This window comes from Mchenga conophoros, linkage group LG1, assembly GCF_057382185.1.
Source record: "Mchenga conophoros isolate Kocher_MC1m ecotype Shallow Benthic linkage group LG1, M_conophoros_male_GT1.1, whole genome shotgun sequence".
Lineage (NCBI taxonomy): Eukaryota > Metazoa > Chordata > Actinopteri > Cichliformes > Cichlidae > Mchenga > Mchenga conophoros.
Window position 1 is genome coordinate 9982689 of NC_140526.1, and position 21351 is coordinate 10004039.

The window sequence follows — 21351 nt, forward strand, 5'->3', positions numbered from 1 at the left end:
TCAGACTCCACAACAAAGACTTTAACTGAACAAACACACACATCCACACATGTGCAATAACACTAAGTGCAATAATCTTTTCTGGCATCGTTGTATTTTTACTCAGTTGTATATAGCATTCGTATTCTATTTTTATCTTATTGTATATTTTTATTCTATTTTATTCTACTGTATATAGTATATTATTTTATTCTATTCTGTACAGCTGTGTACTGTATTTATTCTTATTGTATTCTAATTTTTGCGTCATAACTTTTGCACTGTCCACTTCCTGCTGTGACAAAACAAATTTCCCACGTGTGGGACTAATAAAGGTTATCTTATCTTATCTTAAACTAGTCCCAAACAAAGACAGCTTAAAAATGAGCTGAAAATACCAGACCACAAAAAATACCACATGTTTGCAACCATGTGGCACAGCAGAAAAACTGAGATGAACTGTTTTTTCCAATTAATAAAAAAATCTTAAGCATTGCCGGTATTGTTGATGAAGTACTGGAGCTCATCTGGATCCTCAGTTTACCCAAAAGGTAAAGATTATGGTTAAGTAACATTCGGTAAGGGGGTGTCAGAGGATTTATAAGGTAGATGGGAACATTATCTGTGCTTAATATAAAGAAATTCCCTCAAAAAAGCCAGTAAAGTCCTCCATAGCTGTCTCCTGATGTGACTGTTACGCAGCATATCAGATGCATATCAGATGAATGAAGGAGGAAGCTTGAAACCTGGAGCACCTTTGGGATGCCCTCAAGGCAGCCTTCTATTCCATATCTGATAACTCCATAAGCAAATTCTATGACTGTTTGCCAACTATTCTCCAGAGTAAAGGAAGCCATATTAACTTTTTATTTAAACTCTAATGAAAACAAATGGACAGATTTTTCATTTGTTAGTGTTTTTCTTGACTATATTTCTTGACTATAATTGTATTAATCATAATAAGTAACAAAACCTAGAAATTTAATTGTTAATGACTGGCAAAAATATATATAAATAATGAAAACATTTCAAAATCAATTCATATATTTCAGAAGCAGTTAGGTGAATGGCAGACCCTCATTGTTACCATGAGATTTTGTTGTTATAAATGTGAGGACTTTCCAACTTCATCACTTGATTCTGCCAGAGTAGCTTTACATGGTTTGCAGTTTAAAATAACCGTTAATCTTTGTTTGCATATATTTCTTATCTTTGTGCAGCTTCTCAGTGATTTTAGTTCCTTCCCCTTTTCATTTAAACTTACTTTTGTGTGATTGGCTGCCCTCTGCAAACAAAAGACTTAAAAGGTAGTTGAGTGAGGTCTGTATCTGTGTGCCTCGGATTATATTAAAAATCTTCATTCTCAATTCATTTCACTTCAGGGCAGCACGGTAGCACAGTGGTTAGCAGTGTTGCCTCACAACAAGAAGATCCTGAGTTTGATTCCACCATCTGAATGGGGCCGTTCTGTGTTAGCATGGATTCTCTCCGGGGACTCTGACTTCCTTCCACAGTCCAAAGACATGCAATTAGTGGGGTTGGGTTAATTGATGTATTCTAAATGGGCCAAAGGTGTCAGTGTGAGTGCTTTCTGTATTTGCCCTGCGTCAGATTGGCATGTTTTCCAGGGTATATACAGCACCTATGGTAGCTAATCAAATTGTATGTACACTGACTTATTATTTGAAACTTTAGCTATGTTTAACCTGAGCAACTACACTGTAACAGTATATAGCCGATAAAAAATAATGTATTTTAGATTCTCAGCCTGAACTTTTACCAATTCCTAAAATGTGGTTATATACTATGGTATATGCAGAGGGTATTTCACTAAAATTTGATTTGTAGAGGATTCTTTGTATTGAGGTGCAGCCAGCCATACCTTGCTATAAACAGACCTTATTCCATATCACAAAAACATGTGTCCTGACCTTTCCACCAGAACCTTTCATTTATTTTCTAATATAGTTCCCCCTGTGACTTACTCTGTTCTATAGTCATAGAAAAGGTCAAAGCAAGCACTCATGTCTGATGTCTCCCTGCAGAATTAGCTGTGTCACCTTTAATTTCTTCAAACTTTTTCATATAATAGTATATGTTCAATATTCACGGCGTATTAAGCATGGTGAATGTTCCATATTCTTTCTGTGAATGTGAAAATATGAAGCAAATAATAACTAAGCATCTTAATTTCGATGTTTCTCCCATCTGCTGAATCCAGCTGCTCAGTATAAAAGGAATTTCTTGAGGTTTAACTGCTATGCTGCTGTAAGATAATTGAAAAGCTTTAGCCTACAAATATGTAAAAACATACAAATATTGAGATCTGTAGCATTGTAGACTTTGAATGCAGCAAAGAAAAATCATTCTCTATTCCTAAAAACAGACACGAAAGAAGTCGAGAAGGGTGTATCTTTTATCCCAACCCCATTCATCCAAAACACAGACGTTTCTTTAATAACCAAAAAAAAAGGATGAAGGGATGTGATTTTCCATTAATCAACAATGGCAGAGCAAGCTCATTTGTATTGTTCCGGGGTGCAATTCTGAATTTAGGACATTGTGAAGAAATGACCCCCTTACGCCTGTGAACAGCTTTGAGAGGAAAGGAGGGGGAGGGGCTTGTCAAACCAATGTTGATCGATGATGCTGCCTGAGATTATGAACACAGAATTAGCACATTAGGACTTCTATGATAAATAGACGACCAAGACCAGCTAGTCCCCAAATCACCTCAAAGAGCAGTTTGACTAACTGACTGCACCACCAGTTTAAGCTGATTTCATTGGTCACTTTTGCGTTTGCACTGAAGCTCCTACTCAGCTGTCTGTCAACAATATGATCTGAATTACAAAATTACAAAATGTAGAGACACAATTTATCTGTTTCAGCTGAAGTAAAAATTTTGTTAGGAAGACGGTTCAGGTTAGCGTCCAACTTAGCTGGTTACTAAGCTGGATGCAAAGACAGTAGATAGACAGCCACTGTAAAGTCACCCATTCATTTGTGAAGTACCACTACAAACACCTTGCATTGCGTGTTTTTGTCAACACCATCTTGGTGTATCAAAATCAGATGTGGTGAGCTTATCTGACACTATGTTCACTAGCTAAAGACTCGTGATTAACAAGTCATTTTTCAATGAGCATATCTGAAATAATCGTCTTTTCTGACTCTTGAAATGACCGTGATTTACAAAATGGACTTAACAAATTGATTTTACCCAATAACCTGAAACCAGATAATTGTTTATTGAAGTTATAAAGCAAGGGTTTATGTTGCACTGATAGGCCCCTGCTGGCCACTAAAAGGAACCTATTTCTTGCCTTCATTTATCAGACCTGAAAGCTACGTCTACCATTTATAATTGTAATCTAATAGTATCAAGCATTAGCCAGTGAAGTGGTGAAACTCTTCTGGCTAGAAATGATCATAGGTCAAGGTTGGAGCCAAAACTAGGAACTACATTAAAAGGTCATTCAGTTCATGAGTGGGGTGGCTGTGACACAGGAGGTAGATCAGGTCATCTACTAACCAGAAGGTAGGTGGTCTGCATGCAAAGTATACTTTGGCAAGATACTTAACACTGAGTTGCTCCCGATGCATTCATCACAGAGTGTGTGGGTGTGTGTGTGTGTGAATGTTAAGAAATAGAAAGCACTCAGATGTAGAAAAATAGTATATGTAAAGTGCTTTGAGTGCTATAAGAATCAGCCCATTTACAATGAAGGGAGCTTTGGTGGATTTTAGCGATCAAAACCAATCATGATGTCTTTTCTCTCGCTAATCTTAGCTTGCCTCCGAACAAAAACCAATTGTTAGCCATTTTACAATGGGTCATATTGCATAGCTATGTTGGATGGCTTATCTTACATTTAACTTTATATTTATTTATTTTTACCTTTTCTTTTATAACTGTAACCCCTGATATCTGCTCATTTTCTCATCCACCTTCATGTCAGCTAAACTCCCAACTGCTATCTTTACTCTGATTATGATATGTACAAACATCTCTTTCTCTAATTCTATCGTCTGACAGGTTCTCATTTTCTCAATACTCAAGTATTTTTCTTCTTTAATGAGGCTACCGCAAAAACTGATGAATGTCTCCAGCTCCTCTGATGATGGTATTGGCGGTGAATGGAATAATACTCCTTACTTAATTAAACAACAGTAATGCTGTCTATACTACAGCGTGTACAATCACTGTGTACTATACAATCTACTGCTGTTTTCATACATATGGAGTGATGATCAACATTTTATTCACATCAAGTGGACTTTCTGACAGTAAAATTAGCTGAATTCTGTGTTTTTTCTGTGCTGTATTTTGTAATCTAACAGTTTCCACCTCGTGTTAGTTTGTTGTTGTGTTAGTATGCAGTCAAGCTTTTCAGCATTTCTACTGTCCCTTGGATTTTCTGTTTCTTTGTATCTTTGTGTTTCTTTGTTTCCTCATATGTCTAATTCTTTCCTTGTGCATGACCTAAAGCACACGTAAAGCTCTATAATAATAAACTGGTAGTAATAACATTTAGTTATGAGTATGATTGCACTTATTATTGATTATTTCAGCGATGTGTGGTTGGCTGCGAATATGAACTTTTTAAAGCATTTTTTGAGTGTGTTGGAATATTGGTTAAGATGGTTTTCTCTCCATCAGCTATATGATGAATATGGCTTTGTTTCTGTCTACTCTGCTGTCATCAATAGGCCTGCTGTAAACTTACCTGAAACACAGTCCAAAGCAAACACAGAAAAGGCTTTATGAGGGGAGAAGGAGCTATTTCAGTGTGCATAACTGGCTGCACACCTACACCTGATACCGCAGATATTAGGGTGGAAACCTTTCAAAGCATGAACTGGGTGTTTTTCAGCAGTTTCTTTTCGTCTGTGTTCAGCTGTAGATATGAATTTATTTGAAAATCTAAACAACCTACGACTTTCTTTTTGTAAATGTATAATCATAATCTCCTATTGACAGTATGTGAATAAAACCTTTGTCTAAACTAGAGGGTCTCTTTGTAAAATGAAGCTTAAAGTATTTCCATGGTAGATCTGCTTTCTTTGGCTGACTGCACTGTTGAATCACACAATACTAACCACACTGACTTCTATTACCATTCTCCAGCTTGCTTCTCTTTACTAATTTTGCCCTTTGTTGACAGCTTGAGTGCAGAAAAACCACAATGTTATACATTCACAAAAGGTGTGAAATCTGATATCAATAAAATTTCGACTACATGGATTTATCCGCCTTTTGATGTTTTCATAGGAGCTGATTCTGACATGGCAGAGGCGTAGAGGAAGAAGACTGAGGAGAGTTATTTAGTGCATGATGTGTTGAATCAGATAGAGAAACTTGTATGAAAAAGCCACTTAGACACCACTGAGCAAACACGCAGTGATCCAGTGTTTGAGCTTGTGGACTAAACGAGCAAACAAATACCATGTTAGCTGAAAACTTTCCAAAGCTACACAACATCACACAATTTTTCTTCATAGCAACAAAAATGCAACTCTTCATTTAGGCTCGCTGAAGATCCATGCAAACTGCTGCTCTTTTAAGACAGGGCAGCATTTTGGCCATAACTAAAAAAAGCCAAACAACTAAAATATTCATCGGTATCATCGTTCATGCATTCATTTATTCATAGAACTTTATTAATCCCGAAGGAAATTCATGCATTATGTAATATAATACATATCAAAACAACGACTCGCCTTGAATTTTAGTACAAGTGCCAATGTTTTCATAATAATTATTTTGATGAAATTTCCTTTACTTTGTATTCAGGTGGCTAATATTGTTGTTTCATGTAAAATATATGGATTGTCACAAGATTTGAGGGAGTTATTCATTAAACTGGTTTAGTCACTTTTAGATGTTATAAGAGTAGATTTTGATCTGAGGGATTTTCTTTCCTTTACTCCTCCACTCTGCCATATTACTGCCCATAGAATTTACTTGCAGGCTATGCTGGCATTAACATTAATATAATTTCCTTAAATAGAGAAAACAGCAATTCATATTGCCAGCCTGACACTAATAAAATATTTAGAAATTTTTTGAAAACATATTGAAAATCTAGAAAATGATCACCTGTAGTGTAAATCTGAAGCGCAGTGAGTTTTGCTGCATGTATGTGCAGCAAAACTCACGCTCATAATAAACAATAGGCAGCATGGCCTTTTAGGACTAAAATGACTGTAGGTAATAATGTGTTGAGGGTAAGTGAAGACCTCTGGCACCCAGCGAGACCCCCAGCTCTGCTTCTTCCCTCCCCTTTAGCTGGCCCCTTCTCTCTCTGCAGGCACTGAACAAAGAGAGGACCCAAACAATGGATCACTCTAAGAGTTGAATGGCTTTGCGGGTCAAGCACTAACCCCCTCCCTCTCCCTGTTTGACAGAAACACAACCCACACTTGTTCTGCTGAAGAGAGGCTGACCCTCCCGGCAAAGAAATAATGAACACTGTCTGGGCATTAAACTGATAAAACTACGGGGACTGGAATCAGTTTGGCAGACAAATCACCTCTAATGGCGTGAGGCTGGAGCCTGTCTTCTGTCCTGTCTCTCTCCTCTTCATTACAAGTCTACTGTACACTGTCCAGGCATCCATATAGTCATGTTAAGCTGCTCAACAGAGTTCATAGCTCAGGACGTGACCTTAAAGAGCAGCTGTCCACTCTTTTTCTTCAGGCATCACTCGTTTTTTACATTTACTTCATTTTCTGTTTTCAATCTTGGTTGCTTGTAATGGTGTTGCAAACAAAGAGGCCATCATATGCAGTCAACTGGAAATGTGTTTGGGGAGTTATTTGCTAGGCAAATTGACTGATCAACTGCCACAGAAGCCTCTGTTGATAAATAAAAGCTCCGCCTATCACATCTCTCGCAGCATCAGGGTTCAACCCAGACATTTGCATGTTTCATAGTCAAATTTGTTAAAAATACGTTTGCAAATCATTTCTAGAATTTATTGTGCACCTTCTTCCTGGAGTTTCACAGCAGCTGGCAGGTTGTAAATCACATCACAGAAAGATGAAGAATTTCTTTTCAACTGCCTTCCTGTGCATGTCTGAACCATCATGTTCAGTTGTTGTATGGATTCAAAAACACAGTCAGGCATCTGGTGCTGTAAGGTTAAGGAATTGTTTTAATGTTATAAATTATGTGCAAATGCAATTAGATCCAGGTCTGTTCATAGCCCCGGCAAGGTACGATAAGATAAAACTTAATTATCCCCATAGGGACGATGGGTAAGATCATCATCATTTACTGATGCCTCCCTCCTCCGCTTCTTCTTCCTACACTTTAACTTTGCTCCTTCTTAGCTCTCTAACGCCTGTATGGTGTATCAACTGCATTTGAGCTCCTGTCATATTTGTATATGGCAGCCATGACACTTCTGCGGAGCTCAAACGGTGGTTTTAAAGCTCCCTGTCTGCATGGGCAGCTGAGGTCTGGAGGCATCCAAGCTGTTCAGTCTTTCACCTTCGCTCGCGGCCCCTCCCCCAGGTCAGCGGCCATACATTAGATCAAGCTAGGCCTCAAAGGGTCAAGCAACCAGTGCCAATCATTCCACAGTGCACGATACGCAGGAGGGCAAAAAAAACTATAAGCCTTTATAAAAAATATTATCTCTTTATCATTTGGTAGTCAGTATGTTTTCCCTGATATAGTATTTATCCCTTATTTGCAATAATGTCACGAGTTGAGATGCCAAATTTAATCTGCCTTCAAAATCTACTACTAGTAAAGAACTGTGTTAGAATTTTAATGTTATATGTGCAATTTCCTGAAAAATCTCCCATATAAAAATAGAACTGTTTTTACATGCTGTACAGGTATTTCTGTTTAATGTAAGCAGTTTAAATAATTCATAATGGCTATTTTATACTATTTCCCAATTTAATGTAAATTAGCAGTCATTTAAAAGTGTTCAATAAAAATAAAAATAGTAATAGTAATATTAAAATGGCAACAACAGTGTGACAGACATGTATACACCCTTTTCTTTTTTAACCCTGTTCTTTCCAAGCTCCTTACAATAATAACAACATGGTGTTTCTGACTGCTCTCTGTGTATCTATGCCTGCATATACTCCAGACTGCACTGTAAGGAAACTCTATGGCTCATTTGCCTCTGCTCCTGCACCCTGAGAATTGACTGTGTAAAAGAATCATCCTCAGCTTGAATCTATTATCACCTGATCCTGTACTGTTGCAAGTCTGCCAGGTCCACGGATAGAACAGTCTCACGTTTAACCCTTTCCTCTCTGCTGGATGGCATTCTCTTTCCCTGACTATTACCAAGAGTAAATGTTTTTCTTCACCCTCTCCAATGAGTAATTTTTGGTGTCGAACTTGTCTCTAACCTTTTCCTACCCCCTTTTGTTTGGCTTTTGTTTGGCAACAGCTGTTATCATGGATTTCTTTTTCTTTTTTTTTTTTGGTCAGCTGTGATTGCTTCGGGCAAAACAGGAGCAGATGGTGTTTTGCTATGCATGAATGGAGCGTTAGAGGAGTTGGACTGAATAGGCCAAGTTTTGAATGGTGTCTACACAGCACCTGCCTCTTGTAGCAGCAGGGACATCCTAGTGGCATGATCTGTCTTGGCTTTGCTGCCATCGTAAGGGATGAAAGAAAGAAACAGAGGGGGAACCTTGTTGGGTACCGTCCATATTTATTGATTTTCCTGCAAGTCGTGGCATAATGTGGTGTACAGTCAGTTTGAGTTAATTGGATGTGACACAGCATGCACGTGTAATCTATCACTCTAGTCTCCTGGTACACTTTATCAGTTTTGTTGCCATAGAAACATGTTGGCTCTGTAATAGCCTATATTAACAGGCTAAGTAAGTTGCAATAAAAGGCAATTTCAGAGTTGGGATCCTCTGCTGAACACAAAGCCTATAAAATACTGATGAAATAAATCGGAAAGTGGCAGCAGGGGGAGAGCGAGCTGGATTTTTATATTCTTAAACTAAACAAAGTCCAAATAAAAAGAAACTGCTATCATTTCCATGCAATGCAGGGACATCTGTCAACCTCTGGGGCATGATGATCTGTCACAATAAAAAAAAAGAAGCTTTTTCAAATCACTGACAGCTTGCTGAGCTTTTTTTTTTAGAGCAACTGTATAATTCAACTGAGGATAAATGCTCCAGATGCATTTGGTCTGCAAAACACTGACAATGCACAATAACAAACTGAGCTAACCATAATAATCTGAAACAAACCAGTCCCTAACTCATATTTTCACTGATGTTACTGTTATAAACAGTTTTTCTTTGGACTTTCGATGTTTATTCCATGACCTTTATTACGTTGACTGTAAGGTAGTAGTGGCTTTCTTATCTGCTTTCCATTTCTGCTTAAGCTACACTCAAATACATGGTGTTTAAACATTGTTTAAACATTAGATAACAGCAGATTGTGATCTGTTTCAATATTCTATTTATTATGATCACATACAGTTAATCATTTACTGTTGTGGGGAAAGAGGATTATTCATTACTAGCACCAAGTCACCAGAGTACAGACCAGTGATGTGCGTTTTTCTTTTGGTGCATGCTAACATGGAGGTATCAGATCTGTGACAGCGTAGCAGTGCACAAGCTGACAGAGGTCACAAGACTGGCAGATCAGACTTACCTTAACAGAATTCAACAAAAGCAGGGGATAAGCCTAATGGCTGAATCACTCGGTCTCCAAGGCAACATCATTGTGCTGAATTCCGTGGATGGAAAATGTGTGTACACATGCATGTTTCTTGTGCAAACGTGTTTGCGAAAGATCAGAAAGATGGAAAGGGAGCAAAAGAGTATAAATCTAAATATTTATGCATGGATCAAGTTTTCTGCAGCCTGATAAATTTATAATTGTTATATTTGTTATATTATATTTCCCCTAAAATTCATAAAAATAATATTTTAAAATTAAATCAAAGTGCTAAATTAACTGACTAAATCAGAAAGGTTGCAAAGGGTATCATAATATTTACACTAAGCCTATTGAATATTCTATTAACTTTGCTAAGAGTCTTTGTCTGTGGTGCTCCTTCAGTCTGGCAGGTCAAAAGTTCTCTAAACAAGCGTTACCATTGGTCAGGGATGTCAGCAGTCCGGCAGACTAACAGAGCAGCCAGCAGCCCCTTCCAAACAAAGTTCACTATTCATCTCAAAGGTCAATAGTTCTCTCTGTGAAGCTCATCAACGCAAGGTCAAGAATTCTTTAAATGTAGTCAGCCATTTCACTGGAGGTCTGATTCCTCCTAGTAAACAAAGCTTGACATTGGACTTGTAGAGGCAGATGTCTCTGCACTCTACTGGATCAGGTCTTATTAGGGAAAAAAAGGGTTGTTTTTCCTCCTTTTTCTTTAGGAGACAATGTTTAGGTTGCCGTATCATAGTGGCAGGTTCTGCATCTGCGACCAGACTGTGCGAGTGACTGCAGCGTGGGTCTTATGGTCAGATGGTCAGTGTCAGCAGGGCTTTTGTTAAGCTCATATTGTATCTGTGCAGTGAACGGGAAAATAACAAAAGAGCAAAATAAATCATTAAAATACAGAATCCCTTAGCTTCCACATCTGACTCCTTAGTCATCCTTGGCACTCTGCCCACCAACTGACCTCAGTGGGGAAGAAGGGGACAATTAGGTCACTTCATGACTGCATTACTCAAATGACATATTAATGTCATACTGCCCTTCATGCATTTCATCAGCCTTAGTTAATGATGAGGACAGGAAGAAAGAACTGCATAAGTTATTGACTGCTTCATTCTGTGATCATATCATATTGCACCGAGGAAACAAATGATCTTATGGATACAAGGCTGATGCATAAGGCAGGTGAATACATTTATTTATTCACCTATTCAGATGAAGCCAGCCTTCATGATCCGGGGATGTATAGCAGTGTATTATTCTTGTAAATTATGTGTGTGTGTATAATGGTGTTTTGAAAATATCTGTAACCTTTTTATTGCACAGTCCCATAACTCCAACCCTGGCTATGAGATATTTGTACACACAGTGACCGCAGTACTGAGGGGTTATGGAATAACAAGAAGCTCCATGCATTATTAATGGGCTCTGCTGTGAATCTGTTCAGAATAATAACCGCGATTTCCCAGAGCCTCATTACTGTGTGTTTTTAAAGCATGTGTTTGGTATCCATGGACACCCGCTCTCACATTCTCTTCTTCCCCCTGTATTGAGATTCAGGTCATGCACGGCACTTGCTGTTTTTAATTTTCATTTCATCATAAGCACTTTAAGACTGTTGCCAGTGCTTATTTGCAGTTTTCCTGCAGACCTCTTCACTCAGGCTTCTGACAGGACAGATGCTGCAATTAATCACGGCAGAGAAATGGGCATCACTTCCACACCGAGCTGAAGAACCAATCACCGCAGCAGCAGAGGCAGCAGAGGCAGGCCTCCGCTCCAAATTACAAATGCCTTCCTAAAACTAACTAATTGAAAACAAACCAAAATGTGAAAATTCTATCAAGCCGCTATCACAGAAGCGCAGGAGCGAATTCACTTTCCTAATTTGTAACTAACATTAACCCGTGTTTAAAATGTCTCAGCTGCCATTGGAAGAAATAAAGGCCCCTTCTCTGGGCCAGTGGATTCACAGCCTATTGTGAAGATATGATAATTATTGTTTGCCTGCCTTCCCTCCCCCGCTCACCATATTATTCAAGGGAGCACAGCAAACCCCTGGGGATGTCTTGGAAATGAAGTGATTTTAAAAGGGAGTAAGAAAGAGGCAGAATCCAGTGCACTGGTGTGTGAGAAGGGGACTGTTATTGAGACAAGTACCAGTTACATGCTGACCTCGTCCAGTATCAACACTGTTTTTACACACAGTAACAATGGACTTCCATTCAAATCTCTAAGAAACAGCACACAGTATAATAAAGCCAACATGAATGCTCATATAACCTTGTAAAGTATTGTTCTCATAGATTTACTTCATAGAAAACATACAAATTTATCTTTTTATATCTGGTGAGCGCTATGAATATCTATAACTGCGGTTCTCTTCAATAACTAACAAGGAAATAAAGGAGTTACGAATTGAAATTATGATTAATATAAATTTTGAAAGAAAACAGTTCCTTCAAATAAATATTTGTGATTGAGAGTTTAATTTTCAACAGAGACACAAAGAAATATATAATACTTCATACAAAATTATGGCTACTATCATATTAGTGGTGGAATGTCTCTGGATTCGTCTTCATGGCTGAGCAAAAACTCCAACATTAATTTACTTTTTCTATCTTGAGCAGAAAACAACCTTTTTCAGAACTCCATACGGATATGCATCGACTCTATGGACAGTTTTCAAATGCAGTTGGTTTTTAAGCAAAATACAAACAAAATTAATTGCTGCTATTGTAACTCATAAAAAAGTATAAAAGAGCAGAAATGCACTATGTGATATAGCAATCCACAGGTCGTTTAACAATGTTTTAATTAAAGCCTCACATATTAAAACTTTACAACAGGTGATATGAAAAATGTACAACATTTTCTTGTTTCTTTTTTTCCCCCGGGACTTCTGTACAGCTGGCAAAAATACCTCCGATGTCTTTTCAGTTGGCTTTGGCAGTGCAACAAACTGGCTCTGCTAGTTTTCTTTTTTCCATTTTTTTTTTTAAACAATGACAGTATCAAGGAGCAGAGTAAAAATACATCAATCCCCAAACCATCTGCCTTGATCCAGAAATTTGTATTTACCATAAAATATCCCCTTTCTTACACAAAATAAAAACATAATTTAATTGTTAAACATCTGAAGTAAAAACAAATAGATTAAAGAAGACTTTTTTTGGGAGGGTGCCAGTTACACACTTTTCGGCAAATCATCTGGAGGGTAAATTACTGGATAAAGGAGGTCTCGTCTCTTCCCACTCTACGAAACATGTACAGCAGATTACAGCTAGAGTGATGATGGGATGAAATAAATGATTTATGGCAGTTTCTCTCTCTGTCTGTTCAGTCGTTCATCCACAAATCTGGATCCCAAGACACTGTCTGCATTTGTGAAATGTTTTACATTTGTGTTCCAACACCACTGGGCCTCCAACATCCGATGATCTGTAGAGTTACGTCTGCAAGAATGATGGGTGAAAGAGAAAGGTTGGACTAAAGAAAGTTTGCTATATACCGGCCAGTGTGGGAGCAAAGACGGATGGTTACTGGTTTCCAGCAAGGATCCTGTGAGTCATTCAGTCCAGGCAAGAGCTGATAAAAATCCTTTTGATGAAACGCATTCAGAGCGTCCTCACACTGCGCTGAACTGACAACTCTGGCCTCATAAATAAAGCTTTATTGTTAAATAAAACAATGAAAGATTTGCTTCTTTCAACATACTGTGTGTCCAGTCAGTTCAAATTGAAAACTGAAAGACCTCACAAACAAATAAACAATCACTGGGTGCTCGCCCTAAAAGGCTTCTGTCATAGCTTAGCCTATTTTATAGACAAAAACCCAGTTAACATATTAATCCCCTGTACACGCATGTGCATATCTGTCTATAACAATGGACAAGTTCTTTGTATAACATTCTAAATCTTACACACACTTCTTAAGTGCAACTTAGAAAAGCAACATGTTTGATGCTTTTTATTCTATTCCTGTTCTTTTAGATAGGACTTCCATTTGGCTCAGTAAATGCTGACCTGGGATAGGACCTGGGCATGGGCCTGAATTTGGGAAGGATGCGGTTGCTGCTGTGAGGCTGGCTGCGGGCTGCCAAGTGATGCAGAGCCTCCCACTGAATGGGGTGTACCAGGAGAGTGTTGAGGTGGAGAACACTGGGCCTGGTGCTGCTGCTGCTGCTGATGATGATGATGTTGCTGCTGTTGCTGTTGTTGCTGCTGCTGCTGCTGTTGCTGCTGCTGCTGCTGCTGGAGTTGTTGAATCTGCTGCTGATGCAGCTGATGCTGCATCTGCATGTGCTGCAGCTGCATCTGCTGCTGCTGTTGTTGCTGCTGTTGCTGCTGCATGTGGTGCTGCTGCAGCTGTTGCTGGAGATGATGTTGGAAATGCTGATGCTGCATCTGCTGCTGGATTTGCTGGTGATGCATCTGCTGCTGCTGCATCTGATGATGCTGGAGGTGCTGCTGCATCTGCTGCTGCTGTTGCTGCTGCTGGAGCTGCTGCATTGCATGCTGTTGCACCGGTTGCATGGGTGGGCTCATCTGAGAGACTGCTGTGGACTGGGCACCTGCCACCATGGACCCTCCAGCACCCATCTGGCCGAGCAGCTGCGGAGGCATCCCAGATGACATGTTCTGGTGGGAAACTGTAACAGAGGTCACGATTTGACTGCCCCCTAGTCTCATCTGCAGAGGCTTTGGGGCAATGGCCCGTGGCAGGGCTTGTTGGAGAGCCTGGGAAGCTGATGGCATGGAGGGGTGCTGGTTGAGGGGTGACGGCAGCACCAGGCCAGGGGACAGGCTTGTGGAGGCCAGGGTCTGCTGCACTGAGCGAATTGTCTGGGCTTCAGCTGATTCTGCTGCAGCCTGGATAAGCGAAAAACATAAAAACTTATTACGATTACAGATTTCACCCATTTAAAATCCCACTACCTCCCTTTAAATGACTAGCATATAGTATCTAGTAACTACTTCAGTCATTATAAGTCCTCTACAACTTCACAGTGCATAATATGACACAATGAACTCAATAATTCACATCACCTTTCGGATAAATTCACACATTTTAAAGGTGAAAAGAAGAAATGGTTTCTCACCTTGGAAACCAGGCTCGCACGGTATGCTGCTAGAGCTTTTAAATATTCTTTCTTGGCAGCTTCTGTTTTGCTTTTGTAAACCTGTGATGACACAAAAATGTGTGTGAACAGAAAATTACAGCTTTTAAAATGGCAAATAATAATAATTTAAGGTAGACTGCATACTACTTTAGAGTGGCGCTAAACTCTGTAGTACCTGCTTCTGTTCCTCTCCAAGACCATCCCACATAGATGCCACAATCTTTGACACTTCTCCAAAGGTGGCATTAGGATTCTGACCCTTGATAGCAGCCTGAGTGTCTCTAAAGAAAAGGGCATAAGCTGACACCGGCTTCTGGGGCTCATTGGGATCCTTCTTCTTCTTCTTTTTCGGGGTCTTAGATTTCTTTGTGGGATCAATGGGGGCTGGTCGTTTCTCCCCAATGACCTGAAATGATGGCAGAGTTGACATAAGGACAATAACAAAATTGCTCTTTAACAGAGTCTACTTTTTACTGCTACCTTTTAATACAGTAATCCAAATCATTAAAAGTTTGCTCACCCTGTTGGCTTCATCCTGCTCATCCTCATTGATGGAGCTGGAGGGTGAGGGTGTTGCAGACTTGCTGGCAGGAGGTGAGGGGGAAGTGTGGGTGATGTTGGGTCCTGCCATGTTTAAGGTTAGCTGTGTGTTGAGCTGGGATTGGTTGATGGTGGTCAGCTGATTTCGTGACATCATACCATTGGGGCTGTTCATGCTGATGATGGACTTCATCACCATGGCTGGGTTGGATGGATATTGACGTAGATGACCCGGGCCAATGTTCTGCAAACAAATTCACATAATGGCAAACACCACTGGTTAAAATAATTCAATAAAACTGTACTTTTTAAAAATTCATGTTTTTGTTGACTGAGGCCTTTTCTGTTTTTTTTTTCCCTGTACAGACTTCATGCTGCACCTAATTTATTTCTGCTATCCAGCTTGAATAGCTGTACTCGCTGTGACACCATGCTGCCCAAAGCTTGAGAACCTGTATTCCTTTACCACAGCAGAAATGGGGTCATTGGATTCTGTGGGTTGTTATGTAGCAGATTACATGTCATGATGTCCTGGGTCTTAAATGTCTCTGTTACAAGACATGATAAATTATCTCAACACCCAAGGCGCCATCTTTATACGTCAGTAATAGATGACTACACAGCTTGGTTGATTCATTTCAAAACTCTATTGTATGGAAATCTGTGACACAGCTTTAGACTGCCCAGTCCCTGTAGGGGAACAGTGGACTTCAAATGCCACAGTAATATTACATGTGTGTGTGTGTGTCAGTTTGTATGCACTACTTTATTTAAGGTTATACAACTCCGAAGTAGGCACCTTTCAAAGATCATGCTTCACTGTTAAAGAGTGGGAAAAAAAATACTTGTACAGATCAACTCCATAAATCAGCCAGTTGAAGGAATGAAGCTTAAGAGGTTTGGACAGGTCCCATCCATTCTGCCATCCAGGGTATAATGTAATAACATTTTCTCTTTCACCTTTTCCTAGTAAAACATTCAGTTCTTGAAAGAGTCTTAAAGAAGGTACAGGCGAAGTGTTTGCATTGATTGTGGTGAGGAGGAAATTACGAAGCCTGCCAGCTCTCCAGAGGGAAGACTGATCAGACAGCCAACAGAGCTGACATGGAACAGAGAGGGGATGTGAACACAACAGAAAAGGTGATTTGTTCTCCCTGGGTACATCCATCTGGTATTCAGCAGCACAAACTCAATCTCTCCCAACATCAACACATCATAAACCCACGCACCTGGCTTTATTGAAAGAACCTTATGAATGCCCGTCTTCGAAAACAATATTGTAACACCATTCCAGACAGAAACATATTGGATCTACAATCCATTTCTTTCTCATATGCCATGTCTACTGCTTATCATAAATACAATCTATGAAATGAAAATGGATTTATATTTACATGAAAGAGCGGGTTTCAACAAAGAGATGAGGAAAAGTTGGGGAAAAAATTTTTAAAAACATATTGTTATTGTTCTTCAAATATGGAAATCCTCACAAATAAAAGCTGCAATAAACAAGCCTGCAACCAAATGACTGTGATTTACATATCAGCAACCCACTATGTTCCAAGTGCTATTGTCATCTTCATTACTGGGAACACGATGGCTCACCGTTTGCTCTTTGCTCGCTACGAACATCAAAGATGCACACACTGAGCTCATTAGTCGTGGCCATCTGTATAATAACACTTTTGCCCAATCCTTATGGTGCAGTTTTGACTTAGAGCAGTGGCTCATTTTGCTGTTTGGGATGTGGTGAATCCTTTGAAATGGCTTCAAATTAAATATAGTGCATTAAAGAAACAAAGAAAAAAAATGTTTTAGTGATCACCTTTAGACACATCATTATATCACATTCAACACCCTGCTAAATATCTGGTTTTACAACATATTTCTACAATAACCAGAGTACCAGCAATTTAGCACCTCACTCTACAAAAAAGCAACGGCAGTTGCGTCACTGAAATGCCAGCATTAGAACATCTGATTTGAATAAAAACATAACAGCTAATAAGTTAGTTGAAGAAATCATCTTAAGTAACAGTTGTCTTGATTGCGAATATGAATCTGATACTAGGGAGGTTTATTTATGTCCCTCTGGCTCCTCATTTGCATTTTGATTGCAGCATTGTCTGGAGTCACAGCAGACATCCAACCAGATAGTTTGATAGTCATCGTAAATCTGCAAATAATTCTTTATCTTGGGTACACAGTGGCCAGATGTGCCCTCCTCAATCAGATTTGTGCGTTTCTAGGTGTGCTCCTATCTGTGTGTTTGCACATCAAACACTAACAAGCTGAAATGTACTCTCTAATCAATAAAAGGTTTTTTGAATGTAAATTCAGTTTGTGCGATACCCCATTGTGTTGCTTTAAAATTGCAAAGCTGAAATGACTAACAACAAAATAATGATTTTTAGAATATTTCTTCTTTTTTTGCAGCATAGATTGTTTTGTTTTGTACATTATCACCAACTTTAACCACTCTGAACACAGCAGCAGCATAAAGTGTTCTGAAAGCTAGCACATGAGTGTAAAAAAATGTTTATTAAATTCATTTATTTATTTTTTGACAATGCATGAAACCCTTTCCACAATAAACGCAGGTCAATAAAACCAGCAGCGGAGCTGAAAAAACAACATTATGCATTCACCAAGTGATAGAAATCTCAACACCGATGTCAATGAAAACAGACTCTAGTCTGTTCTTAAAGATATTGAAAATCAGAATTTGGGAAGAATTTATGAACAGTGGCACCAAGCTGTAACAGGCTGAAAAGAATGTTAACAAGTTCAATTTCCATTCAATCAATGCCAGAGCTCTTGGAAATGTTCCGTGGCAGGAGAGGAGTAAAATCATCTATATGTTAATTATAAGGATGAATCCCCCAGTAACTTTCGCCAGCATGAAAGGTCAGTCCTATTAAAGATAGTTTATCAGTGCTCTGCACATATTCCTTTACTCTGCTTCTAAACGGGAACATCATTTTATTTTTTTTTCCCTTCCATTTTCTGCAACCTGCTGAAGTCTGTGCTTAAGCCAAATGAGAAAAATGGAATTTTGAATGCCGGTAAAGGCTATAATAGCACGAAGATAAATTGTTTTTCTTTCCTCTGCCCTGTCTCAGTCAAACACACTTCGCTCTCTTTCCCTCTCTGTGGTGTGCAAACTCACTCCATCCATCTCGCCAACCTCTAACCCCCACTTAAAAACAAATCTCTCTCCTTCTCTCCTCCCCCTTCAAACTGCAAGGCCAGCAGGTCCCCTCCCCCCTTTGTCTGGTGCAGCCACTGACCCATACCCCTTTCCACCATTTCTCCTAGTGCATTATGGGTATTTAAAACTTGTCCAACATGACATCATTTCAGTTTGTGAGCTGCCTGAGAAAAGTAAATTACAGAATCAATCATGCAGAAGGTCAAGCTGAGACTTCATTACAAGTATTGCATGCCTGCATGAATATCTTTCATTTCTGACTGACCCAATATGTCACAATAGCTGTCTGTCGGGAGAGGAAAGAAAAAAGAAGAAGAAGAAGAAAAAAAATCTCTTAAATTGATGTACAACTCATGTCAGTGCTTCTTGGCTTGGAAAGGAGATAAGAGGACCGTGTAGAAAAACATGCTTTCTGCAACACTGCTCACATTTTCCATTTGATTCAGGATATAGTGGTTTTTGACCAGTCAGAATTGTGGGTATTATACTCACTCACAATCTACACAGTATCGTGGCATATCAAATCATGTGAACGGCAAACTACAAATGGCTTTTTCAGACTTACTTTTATCTTGCATGATGGATGCCGTTCAAACGCTACCATCGCTTATTAGCATATCTTTGCGGCTGCAAAGCTAATGACATGTGAAACAGCTAGTTGGTAATGAAAAATATATAATGCATTACCACATAGTGGTAAATGTAATAAGACAGCAGGGCTCATATCTTCTAAATATTGATTTTAACATCTAATACAACCGGTTGACTAGTGTAGGTATCAAATCCAATCAGAGAGGACACAGAGCCCATTTCACTACATGCTTACACGTGTCAAGAAAACCCTCAAATGTGGTGAAGGCACCAGGTGTTTTTTGAAATAGAACCCAGAGACCCTTGCTGTGCAGCAGGGAGAAAATCGAGAAGAAATTGTGAATAAAGCAATACTGGCAGCTCTAACTCCAGTACTATTTGGCACTATTGAGACTCAATCACAAATCAGGAGGACACATGCTGGGAGACAAAAATGAGAGTCAGAAGCTTGTTAGGAGAGCAGATTAAATAAATAATGACTTCAGATTCAGGGCTTGCCAGGCACATTGCAGCTGAGAAAATGTATTTCTCTTTGTAGAAGCCCAGCATCTGTGGCCAATTTGCAAGACATACGCTGAACATTAAGGGGAGAGGAATTAGCAGAACACTTGGCAATGCAATGACATGGAAGAAGCTTTTTGAAAATAGCCCAGGTATATTTGCTGGTTGGGTTTCTCATTAAGTTCTGATAAGAGACAGGCTTTCACACAGGCTAAGTATTCTACATGAGTAAGCTAGCACAGAGGAAGGAAACCAAGACAAGAGTTTGGGAAATATGAGCATGGTGGCTTGATGAAAAATGTAATTGCAATAGTGCACGGTTTATTTGTTTGCCCCTGAAGCCATAACAAATAACACAGAATGTAATCATGTATATAAGGTTGTCATTCCTTTATCAGTGTGCTGACAAAATGACAAAATACCCCTGTTAGGGCCTTCGTAAATCATTGTCTCTATATATGGAATACAGTGAAAACAGTGCTGTTACTTATCTCATTTAGTTGCATTCTCTTCTCAAAGCAAAGATAAAACCACAGATGAATAGAATTTCTAAAGGCATTGTCACAAGACTTTTGGGGATCAATCCCATTTACAGGAAAAATGAGGGGCCACCACAAGTCTTCCTGCGGTACAATGTGCGATGACTGATAACGAGTGAGTAGTGTGCCGACGACAATGCCACGAGGCAAAGAGTAAAAACCCACATTCTCCCCTCAGTTTTTAATAGAGTCTCTGCACAATCAGAGACATGAGCCATGCAAATGGTGTTAAAGAGGAATAATGTTTGAGAATCAAATCTAATCCTCCAGCAAGTCATGAGAACAGTCAGGAATGTAATTGTGTCAAGGTTCCGTTTCTTCCAGATGCAGAAAGCTTAACTGACCATGAAATGAAAATTCTTTAGGCAAAAAGCCTTCAGGGGCTCACTTACTGTATGCAGCAGAGATATTTTAAAAGCTGCAATTATTTCACATGCCAGAAGCATGGGAGCAGGAAAAAGAGCTGTAAAAATGTTACAGTCCTTTCCCATATGGAATGTAAATAAATATACCTAATATCACTGTGATTCAACAAATGTGTTAGGGAGAAATGGGGACAGAGGGTCTAAAACACATTACATTTATTCACACACACTTCTAATAATAATGGCGCCTCATCTCAATGCAATCTGATTTGTGACTCACAAAGCAAATGCACCATCAATACCATCATCTTTTTGCTGATGCCTTTGTCCTTTCAATTCTTCTCTCCTAAATGAATCTTCCATTTTTGTAATGGCTCTGTAAGACAACTAGGCAGCCAGTGACATTTCCATTTTTCCTCCTCAGTGCTTCCATGATTGTGGCATTTGAAAATGCCTGTCCAACCTCAGACAACGATCTCACAATCTGTAGCACACAACAGTATCAACATAAAGAAAGTGATTATTTCACTCTACAGTTCTATGTTTAATCAAGTGCAATAATATTAACCAATTAAAATTATACGTGTCAACATTTTACTAGTGGGATAATTCTCCCCAGTCCTAAACTCTAAAAATAGCATGTGTCGTTACTGAAGACCTCATGTGACACTTTGCTGAAGCGCAGATCAGCATTTACAGCAGGAAAAAAAGGTTTCAGGAGGTAACATGAATTAAATATGAGCATGTGAAACTGTGGCACGTTTGGGTCCCATTTTCACCGTCCTCCTGGGGATGAATGAGCATTGTACTCTAACACCTGTGATCTA

At 39.2% G+C, this 21351-nt stretch overlaps 1 protein-coding gene across 1 annotated transcript in view; it reads right to left on the reverse strand.

The window, feature by feature from the left end:
• Positions 1-11775: 11775 nt before the first annotated feature.
• tox3 (TOX high mobility group box family member 3) overlaps positions 11776-21351 on the reverse strand; it is a 37823-nt gene continuing 28247 nt past the window's right edge. The window contains exons 4-7 of the mRNA XM_085252615.1: positions 15298-15561; positions 14953-15183; positions 14757-14837; positions 11776-14526 (exon numbers count right to left, since the gene is read on the reverse strand). Coding sequence (XP_085108741.1) covers positions 13666-14526; positions 14757-14837; positions 14953-15183; positions 15298-15561 — 1437 coding nt within the window. The 3' untranslated portion in view covers positions 11776-13665. The remainder of the gene's footprint in view (positions 14527-14756; positions 14838-14952; positions 15184-15297; positions 15562-21351) is intronic.